This window comes from Petaurus breviceps, unplaced genomic scaffold (genome assembly GCF_028583685.1).
Source record: "Petaurus breviceps papuanus isolate PSGF00001 unplaced genomic scaffold, PetGlider_PUasm1.0 90784, whole genome shotgun sequence".
Lineage (NCBI taxonomy): Eukaryota > Metazoa > Chordata > Mammalia > Diprotodontia > Petauridae > Petaurus > Petaurus breviceps.
In genome coordinates, this window is record NW_027187345.1 from 9,274,887 (window position 1) to 9,292,047 (window position 17,161).

The following is a 17,161-nucleotide window of genomic DNA, read 5'->3' on the forward strand; positions in this document are numbered from 1 at the left end:
AAAATAAGTACTTGAGGGAAGGCCTTGAATTAAGAGGGGTTGGGAAAGGCTTCCTGTGGAAGAGGGGATTTTAGTTGCGACTTAAAGGAAGCCAGAGTCGGGTATGAAGTGTTTATGATTTGGGCAGGTGGATGTCTTAGGTCTCTTATGACTCTAAGTTCTATTGTTGGCAACCCATCAATGTTAAGCTTATAGAATATGATATTTATATTTGCATAATGTAACAGACCTATTAATAATACAGTTTGAAGAAAATTCCCCAGTGGTTTGAGAGATGTTTGTGTGTCACATGCTCATGGGCCCCCAATGTATGTCATGTGTGTCATGGCTGCATGAGTGCTTAACCAGATGAGATGTGTTGTACATGTGGGCACTCAGTATTCCGCTCGATGTGATGTCATGTGTTTGAGCGCTTAATGAGATGTGATGCATGTGTCATAGGTTTGAGCAGTCAGCCAGATGTGATGTGGGTGTGTGTTGTGAGGGGGTACCCACCCACGAATGATAGGCATGTGTTGTAAGAACATGGATACTCAGCCACATGTCATATATGGGCAACTTATATGTGTGGTCCCTCAACCAGATGTGATATGTGTGTGTGTGTTGTGTGTGCATGGTCTCAATCAGATGTGTACAGACAAAACCACGAGTGAAAAGTATCTTTCGTGTGTGTATAGGGACACTCTGTCACATGTGATATGGGTGGACAATAGTGAGATGGGAGGTATTTACACTGTATGTGCCTGGGCATTCACCCAGACTCTGAAAGGACAAAAGAGGCTGTTCTTGAAGGTGTTTTCTAATATGCCTTATGGTGTTTGGTAAGAGCTTATATAAATGTCTTTTAGCATATACCAATAGTTGCATACATTTCCTTGTCCCAGAGTAGGCAAATTCAATCAAATGGCTCTAGTGACTTTTTATACTCAGTAGGCAAATTTGTAGCAGGCGTGATTTGAAGTATAAAGCTTAGGGGGAAAACAGCTGACAATTTCACATCCTCCTACAGCCTTACCCAAGGGTTTCATTTGACTGTGCGTGTCCCCATTTTCTGTAATTTTAACAAGACAAGCTGAATTGGGCTTTTTTGGAATAACCAAACCACCCAAAAGTATTTGTTGAGAACTCCCATTCAATAGCATTTTATTTTTATTTTTTAGGAACAGTGGAGACGGTTTATTTTGTAATTAAAAGAGTGCAAAGGACCCCTTCCTGTAATTTTGGCTTGGGGCAGGAAATTTCCGTTTTGTTTTTCCACTTAATAGTATTTTATTTTTTCCAATTACATGTAAAGATTTTTCAACATTCACTTTTATAAGATTTTGAGTTCCAAATTTTTTTCTCCCTCCTTCCCCAGGACATCATGCAATCTGATATAGGCTATACATGTATAATCATATTAAACATTTAGTAGCATCATTACTAGTGAAATCTGGACAATCTATGAAGGGAGTCAGAAAACCTAGGTTCAAATCCTACCTCTGACATATTGTCTATGTGACCTTGGAGAAATCTCTCAACCATTCTGAACTTCAGTTTCCATATCTATAAAATGAAGGGGCTAGACTAAATGACCTCTGAGGTCCTGTGTAGCTTTAGTTTAATGACCCTATGTTCCTTTGACTGGATTGGGAATAAGGACAACCTCCAAGAAGTAGCCTTTTGGACTGTGGTTCTGATAATTACTTTTGACTACTGATGTCCATCCCAGATGGAGGAATCACTTATGCCTGTCTCCCACCTCTTATCTCCATGATAATTTGAAGAGACTTGAAGTCCTAACACCTCCTACATGAGGCTTTTCCTGATCCCCCGGGTGTTACACTCTCCTGGCTGACACTGCCAGTGCCCCCTCCCATCCTGGTTCCCCCATGTGAGATGATTTTGAACTTTTGAGAGAAGGGGGTGAAGTGTGGCTTCCAACTTCAATATTCCAGTTATATGAAGTTTCCTCAATATAAAAACTGATGAGAAACAATGGTATAAGTTAAAATTCCAGGTCCCTGAACAGTTTTATGAAACTTACTTTGTGGTCTATGAGGGTCACAATAGAAATGACCTGAGGGGCGGGGAGAACTGCATCTTTGAGAAGCCCCCAAGCATTACATGAACTTTTGGGATAGGAGTTATACATTGAATTTTTTCAAAATCTATCAGATAGATGATACAAACACCATAATGAACAATGACGTGACTGGAGCCTGCCATACACAGAACTAAAAGTAGGTGAAATTTCATCTTAGGCACCCTCTGATTCTTCCTTCCCTCATCCCCTGATAGTACCTGGCTGCTCAAAGTTCTACAAACATTGCCCTAATCAGGTCCCCCTTCCTGAGCAGTGAACTACACTTTGGATATTTCTATCAACTTTCCCTAACACGTTAACCTCTGGCCTGCTCCAGTAGAGTCATAGTTGGAAAGGATTTTCTAATAAAATAATATTTTATTTTATAAATATAATATTTTGTTATTAAAGATAATATATAATATAATATAAAGATAAACTAATTTTTGATAAGGGATTAATGATTGGTAGCTGGACAACTGGGTAGGTGGTACAGTGGATAGAGCACTGAACTTGAAATCAGGAAGACTCATCTTTGCAAGTTCAAATCCAGCGACAAACACTTACTAGCTGTGTGACCCTGGGCAAGTCACTTAACCCTGTTTGCCTTAGTTTCCTCATCTATAAAATGAGCTAGAGAGGAAATGGCAAATTACTCCAGGATCTTTGCCATGAAAACCCCAAAGGGGCCATGAAGAGTTTGACACCACTGAAAAAACAATTGAACAAAATGATCGGTAAAGGCTCTGTTTGTATTGTAGCTCTTGATAAGGTCAAAGCAGTGACTCTTTAGAGAACTTTTGGTGGTATTTCATGGGTGACAAGGTGATGGTGGGATGCTTCCTAGCATGTAGGTAACTATCTGCTCTCCCTGCACATTAACAAACAGGCTTTGGTACTTTCCTAAGGTTTTAGTGAAATCTCTGGGTGATAGTGAGAGTTTCAGTTCCATTCATATAGCACCAATTAAGGCACTTAAAGAAAAGTCTCAGAGTTGGTTGACATTTATTCTTTGGAGATAATATGAAAGCAACAACCACAACAGACATTTATTGAGTGCCTACTATGTGAAAAGCAAGGTGTTAGGCATTGGGAATTCCCTTGCAAGGTTTATGTCTTATCTCCTCTATTTCGTATTTTTTTCTCTCTCTCATCCATTCTCCACACACCTGCTAAGCTGAAGTGATATTGTTAAAGCACATGTTTCTCCTTTCAGTCCTCTCCCTCCTCCCATTGCTCCTAGGATCAAATACAAATTGACTCCAACCAACCTCTCCAGACTTATTGTACGTCATTTACCTTCACACAAGCTCTGGTCCAGCCAGACCTTCCAACTTGCTCTTTCTTCCCTATGCATGAAATTCCTTCTCCCACCTCCATCCTTTTGTATGAGCTGTGCCTCATAACTAGAATATACTCTCACCTCACCTCTGCCTCTTAGAATCCCTGTAATCCTCTTTGAATCAAAGCTCAACTCAAGCGCCATATCCTGCACGAGGCCTTTTTGGATCTCCCTAGGTGGTATCATCCCCTTTGTATAGATGAGGAAACTGAGGCTCCCAGAGGTTATTGTATTAACCAGAGGATGATATTATTATTATATATTTATATTATACATAATATTATTTAATTTTCAAAATATTATATATGTGTGTATTATATATAAATATAATAATAAATATTATTATATATTTAATATGATATTGCCCAGAGGATGATATATAACATAGAATATGTTTGATTTACTCTGCAAAAGACCCAAAAGAGTTTGTATACAAACCAATAGAGGGTCAGGAGACCTCTTTCCTCTGGGCCCCTTTCTGACCACATAAGAAGCGTGTACTTCACAGTATCATGCTGGTTGTACATCTGTTGATGGGAGAGGTGAAGGTTGCTTCTTCCGTGTCTCACGGTGTAGCTCTGTTTGCAGCAGGACCCCATCACTCCTCTTGCCATGGTTGCTTTCCTCTGCTCCTGGCCACCATCAAGGATGTCTTCCCCAGTATCTTGGTCTTCAGTGCTGCCTCCTTGTTTCCTTGTCTTTGGCTCTCTTTTCACAATCATTCCTTCTCATTAACAAATGGTGCTCTAGAATGTGGAAAGATCACACTGAGGTCCTAACAGCTCTTTGAAGTTCTCTCATGCCAAGAGCCAGTGTCTCTGGGCTATTTATTTTTTCTGTTCTTTGATACTCCGTCCTGTTTTTACAAAACAGAAGACCTTGTTGCCTTTTCTGTTCTTGCCTCTTTCTACTCACTTTTATTGGTCAAATAAGCATCTTATCTTTCTGGCTGAGTAAGGGTGAATTTGTTCCACTTTTCTCTGTCCTCTGATACTACACAGGTGGTGTACTTCCTCTGCTCCCATCTGCAGTGATTCTTGAGAGATCTGGAAGACCTGCTTTACCTCCTTTCCTATTTAATTCACTCTCATCTTTCTCTGGGCCAAGCCAGACAAGTCAGTGGTTTCCAGAAAGCACCAAGAAAGGGAGTGGGAAGGAATGATCCTTTCTCTGAGAGTACAGATTCAAGTCTGATACACGAGAAATAATTTTAATGGCAATAGTAGTCAAATTTTAACTTGAAAATTGACCAAAAATAGATTGAATTATGTGGTCATAGGCACCTACCAATTAATTGTATACAATGTACAAATTTCAAATACCCACTTAATTTACTTGACCTGGTTAATCCTAGTAAAGACCATTGTCTAGAATTAGTCTCTTTTGCCAGTCAGTCAGTTAATAAACATTTATTTAATACCTACTATGTGTCAGGTCTGTACTAAGGATGAGGATATTAAAAAAGGTAGAAGACAGTCCTTTCTTGGGCATAGTTAGAGATCAGTTGTTTTGAAAAAAGATCTACAGGTTTTAGTGGACCACAGTCAGCAATGGGATGTGGTAGCTAAAAAAGCTAATATGACATTGGGCATCATTAACACAAACATTTTATCATTCAGTCATTTCAGTCATGTCTGACTCTTCATGACCCCATTTAGGGTTTTCTTGGGCAAAGACACTGCAGTGGTTTGCCATTTCCTTCTCCAGCTCATTTCACAGATGAGGAAACTGAGGCAAACAGGATTAAGTGACTTGCTCAGGGTCACACAGCTAGTGTCTGAGGCCAGATTTGAACTCAGGAAGAGGAGCTTCCCTGACTCCAGTCCCAGCACTCTATCTACCATGCCCAAGACCATGGTGAGAGTTCCACTATACAATGCCCTTATCTAGAATGTTATTATGTTCTGTTTTGGGTGTGAGAGTTTAGGACACTGACAAACTGGACGGTGTCCAGAGGAGTATGACCAGTATGGTAAAGGACCACAAGTCATGTCGTATAAGGGTTGCTTGAACCAGGCATGCTTAGTCTTCAGAGAAGAAGGCTCAAGAGGGTCATCATAGTTGTTTTTGAATATTTGAAGGGCAACATATGGAGGAAGGATAGGTTTGTTCTCTGTGGCCCTAGAGGGCAGAACTAGGAGTAATGAGGGGAGTTACAAAGGGACCCATTTAGATTGACTGTCAGGAAGAATTGGTGCTGTCCAAGATTGGAACAGGCCAACCTGGGAAAGTTTTGGACACTCTCTCCTTGGAGATCATCAGTCAGATAGTAACTCTCAAAATCTGTGATTATAAATCTTTGCAACACACAATATAATAGAAGGAGCACTAAATTTGGATTCAGAAAAGGGGAGTTTCAATCTTACTACAAATGTGACCATAGACAAGTCACTTAACTTCTCTCTAGGCCTCAGTTTCCTTTTCTGTAAAATAAAGGAGCTGAACTAGACAATCCCTAAAGTACCTTATAGCACTAGCATTCTATGAACATATATTTTTAAATTTTCCATTATAGTCATGGAAATAAAGAAACCTTTTCCTGCCGGGGAATTCAGTTGGCTGTGGACTGGTTCAGGGAGAGAGGACACAACTACATCAAGGTCTTTGTCCCATCTTGGAGGAAGGAACTACCAAGCTCTGCTACCCCTATTTCAGGTATGTTGCTACAGATGCTTCTTCATCTTCCAGGTGCCAAGGATGGCTTCAAAAGTAGTCATGCTGATGCCTTGCAGATAAATTTACCAGCCTACAAAAAAACATCAGACCAGTATGCCATCTCTCTTGCGACATAATCTATATTTTGTTGTGAAGTAAATAGAATTATAAGATCACACAATATTAGAGATGGGAGAATACTCAGAGTTCAGCTAATACAGCCTTACTTTTGGGGAAATGGAGAAAATAGAGAGACAGAAATATAATCACGTAATCATAGAATCTCAAAGTTGAATTAGTCAACAAGCATTTTTAAGCACCAGCATTGTGCAAGAAAGCTCAGGATTTAAAGAAAGACAGAATACATGCCCTGCTCTCAAGGACCTCACAGTCTAATGGGGAAATAACATGAACAATCAAATTCAAACAAGCTATATGCAGGATCAGATCATCAACAGAGGAAATGTGTAGAACTAAAGGGCTCAGTAAAGGCTTCCCATGGAAGAGGAGATTTAAGTTGGAACTTGAAGGAAGTCAGGAGGTAGCGAAAAGGAGGGAACGCATGCCAGGGCATGGGAGATAGCCAGTAAAAATGCCTGGAGTGTGGAGATGGAGTGTGTTATTCAAGAAATAGCAGGGCATTCAGTGTCACTGACTCGTAGAGTACACAGAGGGGTGGAATGTCTAAGAAAGCTGAAAAGGTGGGGAGGGAAAGGAGATTATGAAGGATTTGGAATGCCAGATAGGATTTCATATTTGATTCTCTGGGGGATAGGGAGCTACTGGAATTTATTGAATAGGGAAGTGACATGGTCAGTCTTGTGCTTTAGGAAGATCAATTTAAGAGGAGACAGAGCTAGAGCTGGAAAAGACCGACTAGCAGGCTATTACAATTACAATAATACAATCTTACATGGGCTGATCAGTGCCTGCACCAGAATGGTGGCAGTGTCAGAGCAGAGGAAGGGGCATATACAACAGAAGTTGTGAAGGTAAAATCTACAGGCTTTGGCAACAGATTGGATATAATAAGTGAAAGAGAGTAAAATATTGAAAATGGTACCAAAAGTTCAAGCCTGTGTAACTGAGCAGATGGTGGTATCCACCAGAGGATTAGGGAAGTTAGGAAAATGAGAGGGTTTAGGGAAAACATGGTGAGTTTAGATGCCTATGGGACATCCAGTTCAAGATGTCTGGTAGGTAATTGGAAAAGGCCTTAGAAGCAATCTAATTCAGACTGTGTCCTATCGTCCACTGACAAATGACCATCTAGCCTTGACTTCAAAATCTTTTGTGGCACAGAGGGAGAAGCTCATGTTCTGAGGCATTTCAGTTCACTTTGGGTTAATTCTAATCCTTGTGAAAAGTCTTCACCACACATAAAGTCTCTGTCTGCTTGCTGGAACTAAGCTGCTTTGTTCTTAGTTCCAAGAAAAGTAAGTCTCATTCCTCTCCCATGTAATGTCCTTTTAAGTGTTTGATGGCACTTAACATGGTCCTGCTTTGTTCTAGATTGAAGATTCTCAGTTCCATCAAGCAGTCCTTTTTTGGGATATAGTCTCCAGTTCTCTCACCAACATAGCTGCCCTTTTCTGGCTTGGTTCTAATTTATCTAGGTCTTCTTAAAATGTGGTACCCAGAACTGAATAAAATATACCCGCTGTGTTCTGACCAGAGAACAGTACAGTGGAATTATCAGCCACTTCTTATGGCTCTGTGCCTTTCAATGGGACCCAAGAGATCATTAGTCTTTTTGACTTGGCTTGCTATACTTTTAACTCATTGAACTTGTAGGCCATTAAAACCCCCAGATCTTTTTTAACCAGTGTTATTTTGTTACACTTCAATCCTCCTGTATTTGTAAAGTGGATTTTTTTAACCCAAGTAGAGAATTTTTCTTCCATATCATCATATTTCATCTTCTTATATTTGGTCTGTTGTTCTAGTTTGCCAAGCTCTTTATAGATACCTAACCATCATGTAAACTATTCCTCCTCATTTTATGTAATTTTCAAATTCAGCAAATACTTTCTTATATATAAGGTGTATATGATGTAAACATAGGTAAGTACATAGTTAGGTGTAAAATAAACTTATTTTCTTATTTGTTTTGTGTCTTCTTCCAAGCCAGTGACAAAAATGACACAGGGGCATTCCCATAGGGACCTCCTTCCAAATTTACCTTGGCCCCACTAAAAACAATAAAAATTAGCTAGCATTTACATAGTGCTTTAAAGTTTGTAATTAAAAAAAATTTTTTTTACAAACATTCTCTCTTTTTATGCTCACAGCAACCATCGGAAGTAAGTGTTATAATCATCCCCAATCTACAGATGAGGAAACTGAGTCAGACAGAAGTTAAGTGACTTACCCCGGGTCATACAGATAGTAAGTTTGAACTCAGGTCTTCCTAACTCCTGACTTCCTGACTCAGTACTCTGTCCACTGAACCACCTAGTTGCCCTTTAATAATTATTCCTTGAGTCTGATCACTCAATCAGCTCCGATTCCACCTAGTTGGGTGTATTAAGTGAATACTGTTTTCAAGCTCTTATCTCTCCATCTAATGCTCAAGTTTGCATATTGTTGTTGTTCAGTCATTTCAGTCGTGTCCAATGGGGTCTTCATGACCTAGCTCATTTTACAGATGAGGAAACTGAGGCAAACAGGGTTAACAGCTAGTAAGTGTCAACTATGTAAGTTTTGCATGAAAGACTGTGAAATGCTTTGCTGAAAACTATCCTACAATGTCTATAGAATTTCCCTGTTCTATCTGTCAGAAAAAGAAATCTGGCATAAACTACTTAACATATCGTCATTCTGACCTTGCCAAAGAAACAGAGGACCTAGGGAGAGATTACATGGTTAGTTCAAAGTTCCATAAAATCACCATGTTTTATCCCCAGTAACCTATTAATTGTTTATACAGCTGAACAGCTGGCTCTGGGCAGGGTTGTTCTATTTACATATAAACACAGCTCAAGGGTTTTGTGACCCCAGGAGGAATGAGTGAAGGGATATTCTCCGGAGAAAGGAAGATTAGGGGCAAGTACTATTTTTCTTCAAGCTTTTTAAGGTCTGTCATGTGGAAATGGGGATGGAACTAGGATCCAACAGGGAAGCAGGGAGTGGATTTCTGCTCACCCTAAGAAAGCACTTAATGATAGAAGTAATTTTGTGCATTTGCACGGTGCTTTTCAGCTTTCCAAGAGCTTTTGCATACACTTTTTTTATTTGATGCTCACAGAAACTAAAGTAGGTAGGGCAGGTGTTATTACTCCTGTTTTACATATAAAAATTTGAGGCTGAGAAAGGTTATATCTGGCTCATCTTAGGTCAAAGGACTAATTAAGTGGTGGAGACAGGACTAGAGCCAGGTCTTCTGACTCTCAGGCCAAGTGCTCCTTTCATTATGACAATTAGAGTGGGCTGATCAACAGTCCACGGAAAGGCTTAAGCAGAAGCCAGTGACAGATGGCAGACGTTTTGTGGTCCCTTTCCACCTCTGAGGTTCTGATTTTTTTTTCCTTATCAGATATTATACTTTGGACTCTTGGCTTCCTGTAGGCCGGAAAAGAGCCCTCTTGTAATGGAGCTGTGGGTAAATTCAGAGGAAGTTAAAAATCAAAACCCTTGGGGCCTGCAGGGTGGGGGAAAGGAGGGCAGAGTGGGTGATACTTTCATTTGCTTGAAGTAATTCAGCTGGTAACCCTGTACACTTGGGGTTCAGTTTTCTTTTGTGCTTTTCTGTATTCTTCCTTCTGCTAAATTCTCTGACCTTCATAGTGACTTAAGGGGGAAGCGACTCCTTTGGGAAATGAAGCTCACTTTAGGATATATGAAAACTACCTCTTTGTGTATGTATGTGCATCAAGAGTGTATGTGTATTCATACTTATGTATATTTACATATATTCACACACATATACATATAGAGAGACAGAGTGAGAAAGACATACACACAGAGACAGAGAGAGAGTGAAAGAAGAAGAGGGGGGCACATGGCATAGTGGATAGAGAATTGTGTGGTTTGTCCTTCGTTCTCAAGGAGGACCATGACATCAGGGAGATAATGCTGTGGTTTGCAATTGAATTTGACTCAAGCAAGGGTGGGCTGTGCAAAGTCACCAGCCTCACTTTCTCCTCCAGGGCCATTTGGGTACGGGCCAGATATTGATTAGGATGACTGGAGATGTCTCAGGATGTAGTGGGGGACATTAACCTTGTTAAGCTAAGGTCTTTTCAAGTTCTCACTTTGAGTGAGGCAATGCCCTTTCAGTGAATAGGTCTCTTTAAGAAGTGAGTCAAAGATATAGAATAGGTTTCACAGCAAGAAGTCCTGAGTTCAAGTCCCAGCTTTGATATTCTGTGACCCTTTAAAAAAAATTTTTTTATCAAAGTTATTGAACAACTCTGTGTTCTCTATAAGGCTATAATCTGCAGAGAAGGTGCATCAAGAAGTTCCTAATGCCATTGGAATTATTGTTTTGATCCCTCTTAGCTCTATTTATATCTGTATCTTAAGAGAGGAGGGAGGAATGGGAGAGAGAGAGAAACTAGTCCTGGGATTTCATTGGTTTACAGAGCTCCCATGTGAAGAAACTCCCTTTATCAGTGCAACTTGGTACTTCTTCTGACAATTATAGCCTTAGAGAGTTACCCAGTATGTGTCAGAGGTAGGGCTTGTACCCAGGTCTTCCTGGCTAGGAGGATGACCCTCTATCCAATATGTTATGGTACAGTGTTATGCACACACGTATAGAAATTATTCTAACAACTTTATAAGGAAAAAAGACTGTAGAATAGTGTGAAGAGTGTTGGACTTGTAGTCAAGAGATCTGTATTAGAATCAAAACTTTAAAATGCATGTTTTTTTTTTCCGGGGAGTGTCATGAATTCCGATTTTTCCCTCCTCTGTTTTCAGAACAACATATACTCGAGGATCTGGAAAAGCAGGCGGTTCTGGTGTACACCCCATCTCGAAAGGTCAATGGTAAACGGGTGGTCTGCTACGATGACCGCTACATCGTGAAGGTGGCCCACGAGAAGGACGGCATCATCGTCTCTAATGACAACTACCGGGACCTCCAGAGTGAGAACCCGCAGTGGAAGTGGTTCATCGAGCACAGACTGCTTATGTTCTCCTTTGTCAATGACAGGCATGTGTGGGGAAGGATCCCGGGTAGCTAACGGTAGTTCAGGGAGAGCAGTGGAGAGCATTGTCAGAAGTCCCAAGGTCCTATTTCTAATCCAGGCTCAGACACTGAGTCCCTGTGTGGTTTCGGTTTCCTCACCTGTAATTATAATCTGGTAACAATAGCACCTACTTCCCAGGGTCCTTGTGAGGATCAAATGAGATAATATTTGTAAAGTACTTAGCCTCACGCTTGGCACACAGAAGGTGGCACAATGGATAGAACCTGGCCTCAAGTCAGAAAGACCTGAGTTCAAATCTGTTCTCAGACACTCACTAGCCGTGTGACCCTGGACAAGTCACTTAACCCGTTTGCCTCAGTTTTCTCATCTATAAAATAAACTGGAGAGGAAGATGGCAAACCACTCCAATTTCTTTGCCAAGAAAACCCCAAATGGGGTCATGAAGACTCAGAGGTGACTGAAAAAACAATGGACAAGAGCTAAGAGTGTAAAGGAAAATGAAAGGAAACAAGTAAGAAGACACAGAAGGAGCCTAGTGCTAGGAATGAAAAAGAAGGGGAAGGAAGACTTTCCTTCTGTTTTCTCCTGATTGAGCTAGGAAATAGCTTGTTTCTATGCTCTAGGGAAGGGTTATTAATCTGGGGTCTGTGAATTTGTTCTAAAAATTTTTTTCTATAGCTTTATTTTAGTAGAAGTGGTTCCTTCATAATCCTATATATTTTATGTGTTTAAAAATGTCATTCTGAAAAGGAGTCCTTAGGCTTTCCCAGACTACCAAAGAGGGCCATGACACTAACAGAATAAATAAAACGAGGTGAGGCACCTCTGTTTGAGGGTATGGCCTGGACTTTGAGAAATGAGAGCTACTCCTCTTGCATTGGCCCCCAATCTTACTGGTATTAGAAATTTTGGGGACAAAACTCCCTCTACCCATGCGGATCTATACCTACTCTACAACCTAGTGTCCTAGAGCATTGCTTGGGACACAGAGAGGTGAAGTCACTTGCCCAGGGTCACACAGTCAGAGGCTAGTCAGAGGCCTGGCTTCAAACCATGTTTTTCACATGCCGAGACTGGCTCTTTATCACTCCATGTTGCCTCATATTATTAATTGGTCACCCAGTCTTAGTGCCTTCCTCTAAAATCTGTTGTGAGTATTATCTCCATTTTATATATCATGAAACTAGAGGCCCACAGAAGTTAGTGGTCATGTGACTAGGTAGTGACTAAAGCAGGATTCAAATGCAGGTCTTCTGAGGCCAAATGAAAAGCTCTTTCTTCCACACCACACTGTGCTTGTGTTTCATGCTTCTGATTGGGAAACTGGGATAAGATTATAGATATGGTGTAGCCACTCTCCAGAGATACTGGGGGAGTAGAAAACAGATTCAAAATCACTTTCTTAGAAGCCTAGATTTCAACAAATCATTCGACGGGGTCTTCTTTGTTGTCCTTGAGGATGAGATGGAGACATGAGGGCCAGTATAATGAAGTAGTTACAGTGTAGTATGGTAGTTATAGTGTAAGTAGTTATAGTATAGTGTAGTATGCTATCTTATTAAGTATACTGTAGTATAGTAACTAATATACTAAGTATACTGTAGTATAGTATACTATAAGTAGTTATAGTATAGTATGCTACAAGTATACTATAGTACTAAGCATACTATGCTATAGTATATTAAGTATACTATAAATAGTTATAGTATAGTTAAGTAGATTCAGAACTAGTTGAATGACCAGCCAGGAGTGGGGAACTTGCAGCCTCGAGGTCGCATGTGGCTCTTTAGGTCCTCAAGTGTAGCCCTTTGACTGAAGTCAAACCTCACAGAACAAATCCCCTTAATAAAAGGATTTGTTCCCTAAAACTTGGATTGGGTGAAAAGGCCACACCCAAGGACCTAAAGGACCACATGTGGCCTCAAGGCTGCTGGTTCTCCACCCCTGGATCAGACCCAAAGAATGGTCATTAATGGGGTCAATGTTAACTTGGAGGAGGTCTCTAGGAGAGTGCCTCAGGATCTATCTTCCAATGACTTCTTAGTATTTTTGTTTATGCCTTAGGTCTCCCTAGGGAGATGGAAGGAGAAGCTTCATTGCTGTTTGGGTTGGGTCACTTCCCACAAGCCAGGGCAGGCACAGTCTGGGAGGTCAAGTCAGTGAGGAGGGAGCTACCACTCTGCTTCTCTCTGCTTTACCTTAGCCCCTGTGCTTCTGGGCACCTGAAGATGAAGGGCTGCCCCCTAAACCATAGGGCAGATATTTAGTTGCTTTCTGGGGTAGTCAAATTCAGCCTCTCTCCTATTTCCACATATGCGTAGCCACAGGTTCCCACTGCCCAGTTCCAGCCCAGAGGAATCTGGCCAGTCTTAGTGCTTTGAGTGCCAACAAATCCTCACTGTTGCCTAAAGAACCATGACGACTCCTGGACTGGTGACAGCATCTTGGTTAGGGTCCAAGTCCGTCTGACACAACTGATCCCTGTACGGGACCTGTCATCTCCCTCACTGCCAGGATGCCGTGCCCGCCTGCCCTCCCGCCTGCCTGGGCGAGAAGGAACTCCATCCCAGAGTCCTCGGCACGGCCCTAGCGGGCTCTTGGCACTGTTTCCCAGGGCCCAGGAGAGAGAGTTCAGGAGGCAAGGCCTTTGGTCACTGAGAATAACCGTGGCAAGCCACTTCCCAGATTCTTGGTTAGAGTCCAACGTTCAGAAGCTCTGTGTACAGTTGGTAGTCTGAGCAACCAGAGTCCAACACTGGAACATGCAGCCTCCAGGCCTGGGGTGATCTATAGACTCTTTCCAATGGACTCCTTGGAGGGGAATTTCAATCTGAACTGTATTATATATTTTTTTAACTTATTTGGAATTAGTGACCCACCTGACCCAGCTTTTCCTTAACCAGGAAATGTGCTCTGGGGACAAATTTGCATTCATCCAGGTAGTAGGGAGAAGTTTCCATCAGCTGCAATTCATTCCGCCTTTGAAAGGTGATTGCTGAGAATATATGTTATTGCCTGGGCGCACATAGGGAGAAGTCCACTTCCCCATTTGGCAGGGCAAGTGAGCCATGAACGTTCAGATCGGGGGCGATTCAGCCAATAAAGATGAGAAGCCAAAACCAGACGCAGAAAAAACTCAGGAAATAAATTCATCCTGCAGGCAGAGCGCTAGACACCACAGACAGTACTTCTGGATAAGTGTTCCCCCTTGCCCACTTTATGTTTCAACCAAATCATCTTACTTAATGGTCCTCAAATGTGCCATGAATTTCCCCATTTCTGGGTCTCTGCTCCTGCTCTTCCCACCATCTGCCCATGCCCCTTTTGTTCCACCCTCCAGTCCTGTATTTGAGCATCAGCTCTGTGCTCTGGACTGTAGGGAATATAAGAAAATAAATATCCGGCCCCTAGTGCCTGGTCTCTTACAGGAGTTTGGAAACCTCCCTGAAATGGAGTGCAAGCTTTGTGGAGCTTGGCATAGCCCTTGGAGACGATGCTGGGGTGACTGCCTGGGTAGAGTGGAACACACTGATCCAGGAGTCAAAATACCTGGGCCTGACTCTCTCCCTAATTAGCTCTGTGTCCTTGGGCAAGTCAAGTGTCTAAACTTTTCTTTGACCTTAGTTTCTTCATCTCTTGTCTATAAAGGAGTCTGGCCTAGAAGATCTCCAAGGTCTCTCACATCTTTAACATTCTATGAGTCTATAACCCTATCAAATGGCTTTTTTGGGGGCTACCTGTCTTGTGGCCCCAAACTCTGAGCTGCCAAGGCCCCAGACATTTCATGTGGTTTAGAATCTGTGAGGGGAGTTGAGTTACTTTTTCCATTACTCGCAGACGGTGCCTATTGAAACCAGTGATTCATTTGTTTTCAGAGAGGTCTCTTGCTCTCTCCTGGGACATGCACCCATGTGTCAGCCCTCTGCCTCAGGTCTGCCTGACACCCACGTCCATCCCTGTGGCAGGCAGGGGCCTCTGCCCCAGGGACCTCAGCACCCAGGAGGTGTGAGGGGAACATCTTCCTCCCATAGGCATTCTTTGTCTGAGGAGAGTAGTGAAGAGGAAGCAGATGAAAGGGGCTCTGGGAAGGCAGCTAGCTCCCTCAGGTGCTATTTGGGGATTTACCCTGCTTTGGTTCTCTGTCTGTGATGAAGAGGTGGGAATATCCAAGAACAACAGCATTCATATTTCTATTGCACTTCAAGGTGTACACAAATTGTCCTCACAACAACCCCTGAGAGAGATAGTGCAGAAATAGTCCCCCTCCTCTTTTTCCAAATGGGGACACCGAGGCTTGGAAAGGCAGTGGTCTGCCCATGATCACATGGCTAGTGGGTGTTAGAACTGGGGCTTGGACACAGGTTTTCTGATGAATCTACCAGGGGTGCAGAGCCTATGGCCTCAAGGCCACATGTGGCCCTCTATGTCCTTGAGTGTGGCCCTTTGACTAAGGCCAAGCTTTACAGAACAAATCCTTTTATTAAGGGGATTTATCTGTGAAGTTTGAATTTAGTCAAAAGACTGCACGTGAGGATCTGGAGGGCCACATGTGGCCTTGAGGCCTCAGGTTGCCCACCCCTGGCTGATCCTCATTCTGGACTCATCTCTTACAAAAATTAGGTCGATTCCCTGTGTTCTGTGCCTAGCCTGTCTGCCTTTGCCCCCTTCTTCTACTTTCTGTTTCGACCAAATCAGATTACTTGATGTTCCCAAATGGACCACCTGCTTTCCCATTTCTGGGTCTTGGCTTATGTTGTTCTTTTTACCTATAACACCCTTCAGCATTCCATCCCACCTACTAGAATTCTCCTTGTCCTTCAGAGTCTAGAGTAACTGTTACCTCCTCCATGAAGCTTTCCCTGATTTTCTCACCTCTTCTCTTTCCCTCCCCCAGCCAGAAGGGAAGCCTCCTTCCTCAGTTTTCCCATAGCCCTTCCTACTTTTCCTAGAACTCTTCTCCCATATTGCACTGTAGCATAGTTATTTGGGTACAGATTGTCTTTCTTCTGCTAGAGTGGAATTTTCTTGAGAGCACGAAATGAGACCAATTCCTAGTTGTCTCCTCCCCAACGTGCCTAGCACCGTGCTTTGTACATAGTGGATACTCACTCTGTCTGCCTTATAGGTTTGTTGTGAGGGAAGAAGAGCAAAGCTTTACAGAGCTAGAGAGACGGGAGGTGTTTTCGTAGTAAACCAGCACATTCCTTCAGAATCTTAGAAGGATGTTGAGGAATGAACCACACTGAGCCTGTTTCCCTGGGGATGACCGCTCTCCTGTTTTCCAGATTCATGCCTCCTGATGATCCTCTGGGCCGTCACGGACCAACTCTGAATAATTTTCTTAGCAAAAAGCCAAAGCCTCCCCAGCCCTCCTGGCAGCGCTGCCCCTATGGTAGGTCTTACCCTTTGCCCCCTGTGGCTGGTTCGGAGACAATTTTTTTTTGTGGGGACTTGAGTGAGCTTGTGAAGTGACAAGGAAAGTCATGAACAAAAAGGGGATGTTGGAGGCACTTTGTTTTTAGAATCTCTCAAGCCAGGGATGGGGACCCTGTGGCCTTGAAGCCTTCTAGGTCTTTGGGGGCAGCCTTTTGACTGAACTGAAATTTTACAGACCAAATCTTGTCATTAAGGGGATGTGTTCTGTGAAATCTGGATTCAGTCAAAGGGTTGCCCTTGAGGATCTAGAGGGCCACATGTGGCCTCAGGGCTGCAGGTTCCCCACCCCTGTCCCAAGCTCTTCCGGGGGTGTTCCTTTTCCCTGTCTGTCCTCCTACTCTGGTGCTGTCCCCTCCTCCGCTTCCTCCCTCAACCTCCCCCCCACCCCTGCCCCAACTGCTTCTCACAGTCTCTTGTTGTGGAGGAAAGGGATATTGGTGAGCTCCCACATGTGGGTCTTAATGGGTCCCCCTTTCAGAAATAGGTACATGTGAAGAGGGCTTCAGG

At 42.6% G+C, this 17,161-nt stretch overlaps 1 protein-coding gene across 1 annotated transcript in view; it reads left to right on the top strand.

Moving 5' to 3' along the window:
* ZC3H12D (zinc finger CCCH-type containing 12D) overlaps positions 1–17,161 on the top strand; it is a 40,341-nt gene that overhangs the window by 19,107 nt on the left and 4,073 nt on the right. Inside the window, exons 2-4 of the mRNA XM_069069713.1 lie at positions 5,923–6,062; positions 10,986–11,220; positions 16,504–16,610. Coding sequence (XP_068925814.1) covers positions 5,923–6,062; positions 10,986–11,220; positions 16,504–16,610 — 482 coding nt within the window. The remainder of the gene's footprint in view (positions 1–5,922; positions 6,063–10,985; positions 11,221–16,503; positions 16,611–17,161) is intronic.